Source organism: Physcomitrium patens, chromosome 16, assembly GCF_059467195.1.
Source record: "Physcomitrium patens ecotype Gransden chromosome 16, ASM5946719v1, whole genome shotgun sequence".
NCBI classification, from domain to species: Eukaryota; Viridiplantae; Streptophyta; class Bryopsida; order Funariales; family Funariaceae; genus Physcomitrium; species Physcomitrium patens.
Window position 1 is genome coordinate 14,500,872 of NC_143425.1, and position 11,097 is coordinate 14,511,968.

The 11,097-nt window shown below is 45.0% G+C and overlaps 1 protein-coding gene and 1 long non-coding RNA gene across 3 annotated transcripts; both read left to right on the top strand.

The window, feature by feature from the left end:
* The first annotated feature begins 645 nt into the window (after positions 1-645).
* Positions 646-1,063, top strand: LOC149987670 (uncharacterized). The gene is made up of 2 exons (XR_016507185.1): positions 646-898; positions 1,019-1,063. It is a non-coding gene; the product is annotated as an uncharacterized LOC149987670 (long non-coding RNA).
* LOC112293872 (ABC transporter G family member 35) lies at positions 814-8,839 on the top strand. Of its 2 annotated transcripts, none has more exons than XM_073539879.2 (19): positions 814-1,062; positions 1,187-1,879; positions 2,020-2,108; positions 2,226-2,470; positions 2,642-2,718; positions 2,867-2,920; positions 3,103-3,193; positions 3,361-3,944; positions 4,095-4,676; positions 4,839-5,330; positions 5,453-5,562; positions 5,714-5,936; positions 6,056-6,346; positions 6,518-6,601; positions 6,841-6,974; positions 7,143-7,370; positions 7,547-7,718; positions 7,870-8,124; positions 8,235-8,839. In XM_073539879.2, the coding sequence occupies exons 2-19, from the start codon at positions 1,316-1,318 to the stop codon at positions 8,505-8,507; spliced, it is 4,548 nt and encodes a 1,515-aa protein (XP_073395980.1). In that variant the 5' UTR covers positions 814-1,062; positions 1,187-1,315; the 3' UTR covers positions 8,508-8,839. The 2 variants fall into 2 exon arrangements, with proteins under 2 accessions (XP_073395980.1, XP_090113254.1); XM_090257128.1 differs by having other exon boundaries at positions 1,251-1,879.
* The last annotated feature ends 2,258 nt before the right edge of the window (positions 8,840-11,097 follow it).

An 11,097-nucleotide genomic window follows, 5' to 3' on the forward strand; every position in this document is an offset into this window, starting at 1 on the left:
ACGCACTTATGCTCCCAATCCCACCCGTTAGACTGTCACACCGTTGCTGCGATGCAAGCGGGGATGGAGGAATCGCTTGGCTTTCCTGTGACCGGGTTGACTTATCCCTGGAAAATGGTTTTCAAATCTCAAATGTGCATAGCCTGCTCTGCGATAAATGCAAGCCGACGTAGGTTTCGACGTCAATTTCCTCACACTTGCCCATTTCTGAGCACTAGAGTGTAGCAGGCCTAAACTCAGGCGTTACCTTTTTAGAGCCAGTCAAGCTTCGCTGTCTGGAGAATTTCTGTTGCAGCTTCCAATTTCCCCAAAGAAGGATGACGCTCCGGGTTATCATGCAGAAGTTTGATTCCACAGATGCATTCTAGTAGTCGGCCTTTCCTCAGATTCTTTTATCTGATTCTTCACTGAAAGGTTAAAACAAATCGTCCTCGATAAATCCTCTTCGGCCAATTCAGCTGCCCATTGGTGTGCGGCCGGAATTATGTCGATGGAATGTGGTAATCACTGGCGGTAGGTTTGCATTTTAGTTCTGACGAGATGCGGAGCGCTGGTACAATGTCGACCGAATCGTGCTCGCAAGTAGCGAGTTCGCAGTTTCGCCCTTGATTTCGTTTATTCACTGTGTGAAAGTGTGGGGTGAGCTTCCGATGTCTTTCTGCTCTTGTTGCTTGCCTCTGGGCCATCCAGTATGAGCCCGTGCGTGAGCATCGTCTGCGGTTTGCCTGGGTTCCTGGTGACATGGGTCCATGGGCATGTTGCCTGGTACAAATGGGACCTTCTATTCTTTTTGTTTCTTTAAACGAGCTCCTCACGTTAAGCTCGAGCCTCGAGCTTTAGAATGGAAGTTGGCTCCGTGTCTCTCACCGTCTCGGACTCTTGGAGCCCTTTCATCTCGGTGTGTTCCGGTGCTGCACCCCACACGCTGTATATCAAAGCTTCTTTGTTTCTAAACTGCTCCTAAGGATTGTTTTAGGTTCTAACGCGAATGAAGTTCTTACTCATGCTTTGCTATCAGGAACACCAGTCGTAGTAACTCGCAGCATTGACGAGAGTCTAGCTGTAAGAACATCGTTACCTTTCGTTCTTTCATGAACGAGCTTTTGGATATAGTGGATTTCATTCTGGTTGATCAGTGTTTCATAAAATCAGGTTAGCAATTACGCATTGCTTTTGTTCTTCGCAGCTAAGGTCACGCTACACGCAAGCTGTCGAGGATATTCTAAGGTGAGTGATAGCCTTGGCTGCAGGACAAAGAACTCCATCAGTGTCACTTGTTTTGAGGGAAATTCAGGCACTCCACTGATCGAAAGCCATGGCGGGTGATAAATTGACGAAGGAGGACCTGGAGATTGGAGACGAGAGTAGAGATGTGCACCCGAGGGCCTTGTCCAATGCGGGGTCGCGGCAACAGTCGATGTCGCGGAGCATGCGAGGAACAAGCGCCGGACTCTCGGCCAGCTTCTCGCGATCCCAAGGTCTCGGTTACTTCGGCGGCTCGAATCCTTTCGAGGCGGCGACCATGGGCTCCACTCATGAGCAGGACGAAGAGGCCCTGAAGTGGGCAGCTCTGGAGAAGCTCCCCACGTTCAACCGCCTGCGAACCTCCATCTTTGAGAAAGATACTGGTAGCATCCGTCACATTGACGTGGAGCACCTGTCGTCTCACGACATCCACCATCTGCTGACCAAGTTCCAGAAAGTTACGGACGACGATAATGAGCAGATCCTTGCCAAAGTGCGCAAACGCCTGGACAAAGTGGGAATCGACCTGCCCACGGTGGAAGTTCGGTACGAGAATCTCAACATCAAGGCGAATTGTCACGTCGGAAACAGGGGATTGCCAACGCTTTTGAACGTCGTACGAGACATAGTGGAGGTGATTCCCGCGCCTCGTTTCAAAATTGTTGACATCGTCTGTTGGAAGTGCTTGGTTATGGATTATCGCTTGTGCAACACCCCGTCAATTTCGAATGGAATCTTCTCACGTTCAGGTTCTGTCTCGTTTGTTGTGGCCAGAGCATCCTCGATCTTATGTATCTGCTTCCAACGAAGAAGAAAGAGCTCACCATTCTGGACAACGTCAGCGGGACCCTCAAACCTGGCCGGTAAGCCTCGAATGGTGCTATTCTCTATCTTCGGGAGTTATTGTAGGACCGGTTGTACGTTGGAAATGCCGCTCAGTTGACTTTACTAATTTGTTGTTGTTTGTGGACCAAATTTAGAATGACGTTACTCTTGGGGCCACCGGGCTCGGGCAAGACGACGTTGCTGCTGGCCCTCGCGGGGAAGCTTGACCGCAGCCTGAAGGTGAGCGGAAAAATCAGCTACAACGGCCACTCATTCAATGAGTTCGTGCCACAGAAAACGGCAGCTTATGTGAGCCAGAATGATCTCCACGTTGGTGAGCTCACAGTTCGTGAGACTTTGGACTTCTCCGCTCATGTCCAAGGAGTTGGCAATCAATACGGTAAGAACCCTCCCGAAATCTCTTATTGATTTCTTGAAATTTCAAGAACATGGACGGTGTAATTTGCTCGTAGATTCTATACACTAGTTCGAATTGCACAGAGCGCCTCTACCCGTTTGTGCAGAACGTTGCAGGACTGGATTAAGGGGTGCTGGTGGTGGGATGGTGCAGAAATTCTTGAGGAAGTCACGAAAAGGGAGAAGCAAGCCGGTATTAGGCCGGATGCTGATGTCGACACGTACATGAAAGTAAGTTACCGGCAATCACTGGTGATCAATAGACGCGCCCATCATTGGACATCGACACGATTTGAATTTTCTGACCTGGTGGTCAAATGGCCTCTGTTTTCTTGTGCGAAAACCCTGGATTAATCTGGTGAATTGGTTTGTTCCGCAGGCTACAGCGATTCCGGGAAGTAATGCGAACCTCTCAGTCGAGTACACTTTAAGGGTGTGTGTCTTCATCAAATCAATTCTGCAATTCCTCGTGTTTCTACGTGGTTGAACTAGTGATGGTTAAGACATTCTTTGAATGCAGTGGAACGTTGCCAAGCTTCTTGGTCGCCTGACAATGTGAGGGAGGATTAAATGCTATTGGCTTAATTCAAGTTCTTGTTCGAACATTGCGTGTAGATGCTTGGACTCGATATTTGTGCAGACACCGTTCTCGGCGATGAAATGCGGCGAGGCGTTTCGGGGGGTCAAAAGAAACGTGTTACCACAGGTGTGCTTGAAAGGCATTGGCTTAGAACTAATTCGAACTTTAAAATCCCGTTTTCTTTCTTCTTTTGCTGTCTTGGGAATCACTGCTCAATCGAGCATTCGCAAACCATATGTATTCCTGGTTCGTAGTTTCCTGATGAAGCCGAGTCTGCTTTGTTGGTCTTTCAGGTGAGATGATTGTCGGCCCTATGAAGGTGCTTTTCATGGACGAGATCTCGACTGGGTTGGATAGTTCGACAACCTTCAACATTGTGAAAAGTTTGCGCAGATTCACGCACGAGCTCTCCGCAACAGTATTAATCTCGTTGTTACAGCCAGCACCCGAGACCTTCAACCTCTTCGATGACGTGCTCTTACTCTCAGAGGGTCAAGTTGTCTACCATGGCCCTATTCAGCACGTTGCAGAATTTTTCGAGCAATGTGGGTTCAAGAGCCCAGATAGGAAGGGTATTGCTGATTTCTTGCAAGAGGTCACTTCCCGCAAGGATCAAGAGCAGTACTGGATGGACAAACGTAAACCTTATCGATACGTCCCCGTGAAGAGATTTGTGGAGGAATTTCAAAATTTCCGTGTCGGCGCTAACCTGAAAGAGGATCTTATGGTACCATACCCAAAAGATAAATGTCACCCGGCAGCCCTAAGCAAACAGAAATTCACAATCTCTAAACTCGAACTCTTTAAGGCTACATTCAACCGTGAATTACTCCTAATGAAACGAAATTCCATTGTCTTCTTTGTGAAGGGTTTCCAGGTATATATACCTCTGTACAGAACAATTGTACACTCTCTTGAATCCAATCATCTCAAACAGATCACTTCTAGTGCCGCATTCGTCATAGACCACTCTAGTTGGTGACTTCATTGAGTCCCATCTAAATGTTTTTACGTTGTTGTTTTGCAGGTCACGGTTGGAGCATTCATCTCCATGACCGTCTTCTTCCGGACCCGACTCAGCCAGAACTCAGTTCGCGAGGGAACTTTGTACCTAAACGCCCTTTTCTATGCAGTTATTGTCTTCATGTTCACAGGTTTTGGAGAGCTTGCATCCACTATCCAGCGCTTGCCGGTGCTCGTTCGGCAACGTGACATGCTCTTTGCGCCTGCGTGGACTTATTCCGTTTCTGTCATGGTGCTTAGCATTCCAGTCTCTATTTTTGAGGCCGGAATTTACACTTGCATGACATATTATGTGACTGGATACGCACCCGAAGCAAGCCGCTTCTTCAAGCACTTTCTGGCACTATTCTTGATCCAACAACAAGCAGGTGGCATGTTCCGATTCGTCGGGGGCGTGTGCAGAACAATTACTTTAGGATACACATTAGGCTGGATTCTGTTGCTCATCATTTTCATGCTTGGGGGGTTCATTATGCCTCGTCCGTCGCTTCCAGTGTGGTGGCGGTGGGGTTATTGGATTAGCAACTTGAGTTACTCGGTAAACGCAATCTCTGTGAACGAATTTACAGCTTCACGATGGGACAAGGTATGGTTCTTTCTTACAATAAGCATTGTGTCAACCTCGTACGGATCAGTCGTTTAGTTGCTTAGAACAGTGTTAGTTAATGCAAATTATTTACTGCTCGTAGTTCATATGTTTTGAACTGCCCGTGTACATTCTGATCATCTGGGCTTTTTCCTTCTGCAGCCAGCTTCACCAGGTAGTACGGACAGGCTGGGTGACGTTATTCTAAGAGCCTTTGGACAGCATGTGGAGGCCTATTGGTACTGGCTTGGTATTGGTGCTCTCCTGGGTTTCTATGTATTGTTCAACTTTGGGTTTACCCTTAGTCTTGGCTACATGCCAGCGTTGGGGAAACCTCAAGCAATCATGTCCGAAGAAGAGCTGGCAGAGAAAGAAGCAAACAGAACTGGCGTGAGCCTCAACCTAGCCAATTCTCGTAGCCGGTCACACAGGTCTGGTCCGTCTCGGCCACTGGCAGCTATTATGAGTGAGAGGAAAGGTGCTACAACAGCCAACAGTCGCAGCCGCCGATTATCACAGGATAAACACAGCGAGTCTGAAGAAGACACAGAGGCAGTTCCCGATGCTGGAGTTGTGAAGCGGGGAATGATTTTGCCTTTCCAGCCATTGTCAATTTCATTTGAGGATATCAGTTACTTCGTTGACATGCCGGCAGTAAGTGCTACACATTACTTGATCACATATCATTTCCGAGTGATTGTACGTGATTCTTACAATTAAATCAGTGGGGTTCTTAGTCTTGGCTGTCCCCTGATTCTTGATGGTTGTTTGTACAGGAAATGAGATCTGCCGAAGTGACAGAGACCAGACTCCAGCTACTCACTAAAATCACTGGTGCATTTCAACCAGGAGTGCTTACAGCTTTAGTAGGTGTTAGTGGAGCTGGGTAAGGTCCTTGGTCCCATTTATTTTGACTCATTTTCTATTTCCTCCATATTTTCTTGTAGCCTTGATCATTCAAACAAAATGTTGTGTGATTCATTAGCAAATCAGTATGCGGTCATTTGACTAATCTTTTCATGGACCGGTTGGAGCAGTAAAACGACGCTTATGGATGTTCTGGCTGGACGCAAAACGGGCGGATATATTGAGGGTGACATTCGGATATCTGGATATCCAAAGAAACAAGAAACATTTGCTCGGATCTCCGGGTATTGCGAGCAGACTGACATTCATTCTCCTCAAATTACAGTGCGAGAGTCCCTCATTTACTCTGCCTGGCTCCGGCTTGCATCTGAAGTCTCAGATGAGACTAAAATGGTAGGCAGTCTAGTGTACTCAGAAAAGAATTTGTGGGTAACTTTATTTTACGTGAATTCAATTCGCAATTTGAGAACATCACTGCAGCTGAATCAGTTCTGACACCTACTGTTGGTCAGGCTTTTGTGGAAGAAGTGTTGGAGCTAGTGGAATTGAAGCCATTGGAGAATGCCATAGTAGGATTGCCAGGCGTTACAGGGTTGTCAACAGAGCAAAGGAAAAGGCTCACGATAGCTGTGGAGTTGGTTGCTAACCCTTCCATCATTTTCATGGATGAGCCCACGAGTGGGCTGGATGCCCGAGCAGCTGCCATTGTGATGCGATGTGTTCGAAACACGGTGGACACAGGAAGAACGGTTGTGTGCACTATTCACCAACCGAGCATTGATATATTTGAAGCATTTGACGAGGTAAGATAATATGTTTGACCGTCAGGCGCAACCATGTGAGATGTTCATCATATTCTGGGACATGGTTTTCTATACTCAACATGCTTGTGTACTAGGACCCAGCTTTTGTATTGAGAAAAATTATGCGTCCCTGAAGGCGTGATTTCTGACAACGACTTACGCTCAATGCAGCTCTTGTTGTTGAAGCGAGGAGGTCAGGTCATTTATGCAGGCGAATTGGGTCATCATTCTCATAAACTTGTCGAGTATTTTGAGGTTAGCCCTTCTAGTGACATGTTCCCATAGTTTATGAGCAAGCAAAAACTGGAATCACCATGTTCACTGGATGGCCAGTTGGACTGGCATTCTTTGCCACGTTGAGAGTGGAAAGTGTGAGAGTTTTGATCAATTTTATGCTTACGAGTTTCAGTAGTTGCTCTTCTGAATTTCGATCACTTGTTGTGAGTTAGTTTAATATGTGTAGTGGTCTAAATTGTGATCCTATCCTTGTAAAGGCAATCCCTGGTGTCTCCAAAATCACGGAAGGATATAATCCTGCAACGTGGATGTTGGAAGTGTCCAATGTTGAAGAGGAAATGCAACTTGGAGTGGACTTCGCAGATATTTATCTGAAGTCTTCTCTTTACCAGTACGAAATTTCCAACTTCTCCTTTTGTTTGAATACAGAACTCAGCATTTTCATTCTCTGAAACAGTTGGTTGCACTCGTAGTTGTTCATCCTTTCAGTAGTTTCTGAGAATAGTAGGAAAATTAAGAGTGTTCTATCATTAACATTGCGAATGTTGCCCAATTACAGACGCAATAAAACCCTTGTTAACGAACTACATATACCATCCCCAGGCTCGGAGGACCTGAGTTTTCCTACTCAGTTCCCTCTAACGTTCTTTCAGCAGCTGTGGTGCATCCTCTGGAAGCAAAACTTGACCTATTGGAGAAGCCCAGATTACAACCTTGTCCGTGGAGGCTTCACATTCTTCACTGCACTCATCTGTGGAAGCATTTTCTGGGGTGTTGGGCAAAAGTAGTAAGATCCTAACCTTATGATCTATGTCCTAAAGTAGGAAAGAAGAGATTGTTTCGCATTCACACGACTATTCAGCTCTTCACTTGTCGAACGACAAGATGATATTTGCTAAACCTTTCTAATTCATGCTCGCCCTAAATGAGAGTTGTAATTATTAACAAGCTTGTGTATTGCAGTAAGACAAGTTCAGATCTAATTATCACTCTGGGAGCACTATACGGCTCGACCCTCTTCATATGCTTCAACAACGCTGGTACAGTGCAGGCCATGGTGAGTATTGAACGAACTGTCCACTACAGGGAGAAGGCCGCCGGGATGTACTCTGCCATACCGTACGCACTGGCTCAGGTATGTTCATCCTTTTCAAATTTGTACACATAATTCACCACTTGCCTCTCTCACCAACACCAATCTTTTCTTTGATCGGTAACACTGCCGTCACCAATACTTTTGCCAACAGTAAAACTTACATGGGATTGGTCTGTGAGTGGTTCAACAGGTGTTGATAGAATTTCCATATGTGCTAGTGCAAGCCACTATGTATGGCCTGATCACGTATGCAATGCTGCAATTCGAATGGACTGCAGCCAAGTTCTTTTGGTACTTTTACATCTTGTATATCAGCTTGCTCATCTACACTTTCTACGGTATGATGATGGTGGCTCTCACTCCGAACTTCATCCTGGCCTCCATTGTGAGCGCCTTCTTCTACACGCTCTTCAACCTTTTCACTGGATTCTTGATTCCACGACCGGTACGCAAAAAAATTCCAATGTCACTTAAGTCCTTTCGTGTTGAATTGTCGAGAACCTTCTTCATGATTGACTACAAATACTAACACACCTAAATTCTCTTTCATTCCAGGACATCCCTCCCTGGTGGATCTGGTATTACTGGTTCTGTCCCTTAGCCTGGACCATTTACGGCCTCGTCGCATCCCAGTTCGGTGACATCTCAGAAGAACTTTTTGTCGTCGGAGATACAGACCCTACAACAGTGAGCGATTATCTTCGCCACAACTTCGGATTCCGCCATGACTTTCTGTCGGCTGTTGGCCCCGTTCTCTTCCTCTGGATGCTACTTTTCGCAGGCGTTTTTATCTTAGCCATCAAGTTTCTCAACTTCCAGCGCCGGTAAGCTAGTGGCCTCTGGTGGATTCTGTCGGCACTGGAATGCCGTGTATGGTAAATGATGCGAGCGGAGTATCCCGAGTCTCTGCACTGAATAACAGAATTTTTATCTAGCCTGTCAAATGCCAAGTGCTGAGGTAGGACAATTACAGGAATATCATAGCTCCCACTGTAAAATCACAGTTCAGTCCATCTCAAGAACCACTTTACATCAAGAGTTAAAATCGAACAAACTGTGATGGTAAAAGGAAGTTCAACACGAAATTTTATGGACATCTAGTGTGTAATTTAATAACATTTTCAACTATATTCGGCAAAAGTTTGGTTTTTTCTGGAAAACTTTACATTTCTGGTGTATGATTGTATTGCACGTGCTTTGAGTGAAAATAAATAATCACAATTGATGCAATCTAAAAAATTCCTGGCGTGAAGTGGTTCCAAAGGCCGATGCATTGGTTATCACACAATTTTTTTGTTTTCCGCGTGCTGATGTCACCATGCTGACGGGCTACTTGTGTTAGCATCCTGATACAAAGTGGTTGTGTACAAAAATCATGTGAGGATGGTGCTTCAGAGGTACTTTATTCAACGACGATCTCACATAGATTCTTCTATGCTCTGTTGTTATTCGTAAAATTTGTGTCACATTCCCTTGTTTGATGTGGTTGAATGATGATGTCTATGATGTCCTTTCAATTGTGCATTAAATGATATGTTTCTTTAAATTGGTGTTATTCAAGATGCACGTAAGTTTGAATAAGTAAGGTTTCGAATAATTTTGAGTACATTTGGATTATTGCACAATCGCTGGAGGCTTAGGTTGTAAAAGCATCCACACACAAAATAAAACTACACGACTGTGGAATATAAATAGAATTGTACTCAGGTGCAGTGGTTGATCTACATTGAAGTTTTAAAATTCAACTTTGGGTAGCATTTAGAGATCATATTTGATACTGAGAAAGTTATCATTTTACCTCTCTTAAGATTTCCTTTACATCAAAAAAAAAAAAAAAAAAAAAAAAAATCAAAAAAGAAGTTGACTTGCTAATAACTTTATTTCAAAATTGTCCATGATATCAAAAAGAGAAATAAGATCCCAACTACTACACTTAACCACAATAAGAAGTGTTGACCACGTTATAAAAGTTATTGGTTTCTTATACACTTTGACAAAAGAAAGGCAACTCCTTTGGTTGCATGTTTGTCTCCTGAAATAGGAATACTTATGATCTGAACAACATTTGTATCTTGTACTACATTTTTTGACAATAGGACATTTAGAAAGTTGGATATATTAGTGTAACCACATTAAAAAAAAAAAAAAAAAAAAAAAAAAACGAAAAGAAAAAAAGATGACCTATCTGTTTCTGTTGAATTATCATAATAAGTATGATTGAATGTTTCTTAATCAATAAATTAAGTGCATAACTTTGAACTCTTGCATGGAGAAATTTGAGCACATACTTAACACCAAAATACGAACAAATAGTCTTGACAATTGCTCGTAGATTCATAAACTTTACATAATTAAAAATAAAAAAATAAAAATCTGTAATTTTCTAATGAATAACTTCTAAACATCACAACTCCAACTGAGATTAAATATAAACAAATATAAAGCAAATCCATCACGTTTTACTAAAAAGTAACTGAAAGTCTCAGTAACCAAACGCTAATTCACAAGTGTCGACGCAACCACCTTTAAAGGACCCACTTTTACTTTTCAACCCGCCTCCACTTTTTAAAGCCCGTCCGACCTGGCGGTAGAACCTTCCACGGAACTGGTGGCACGGAGATCCAACCCCCCACCGAGATACACACAATCCCCGGGACCGGTAACCGCGGGGATGTGAAGCGCCTCGGAGCACGCGCCGCTAACGAAAGATCCGGGAGTGTGAAGATTTTGCGAAGGACCTGGAATGGAAGGAAGGCCCCAAATCTGATTAAAGTGGGAATAGGCCCCAGGACCAGATTTTCTGTAGCAGTAGTCATCCAGGCTGCTACGTCCGGCCAAATTCGAAGGTGGGTTCCGTGAGAAATGCGATGATGAAGAGGATGTGGTAGGTACTAGCACCATAACGAGACAGACGCAGCCATCCTGCCATACAAAACGAAGAGGTTTTTTCGATTCACTCACGGATTTGTGGACGAGCTCTGCCAAGTGTGTGGCATTGGGTTAGGGGAGTCCACCACGGCGCACACTACTGCCAAAGTTGGCACCTTGGGGTGACCCATAAGGCGTATCCCTGCCAAAAGTTGCTGTACCGGTGGAGGGAGACGATTTCCTTTTCCTGCTTCTACAACGACCAATGCAGATGGCTCCAGGTACCACGGCGGTTTACTAGCCCTGCAGGGGGGATGGGGGCGTAGACTGATGAGGGTGAGACCTTTTCCCAGAGTCGACGAAGAACCATGTTGACCTTCGGAGGTGCGGATTCGGCGTCCATGCTGTTGAGTTGCCTGCGCAGTTTCGTGAGGTGCGCTGAGTTATGGCGCTGGCATAGAACCCTTTTGCTCGCTCGACACCTCGATCTCCTCGGCGTTGCAACTATTATCTCCCCCTCCAAAAAATCCCTGACTTCAGAATGAGCTGG

Excerpts from the sequence above, each read along its gene's own strand:
- LOC112293872 (XM_073539879.2), top strand. The coding sequence starts at position 1,316 with ATGGCGGGTGATAAATTGACGAAGGAGGACCTGGAGATTGGAGACGAG. Across the intron at positions 5,331-5,452 it reads ACTTCGTTGACATGCCGGCA|GAAATGAGATCTGCCGAAGT; the intron begins GTAAGTGCTACA and ends TTGTTTGTACAG. Across the intron at positions 7,719-7,869 it reads TACCGTACGCACTGGCTCAG|GTGTTGATAGAATTTCCATA; the intron begins GTATGTTCATCC and ends GTGGTTCAACAG.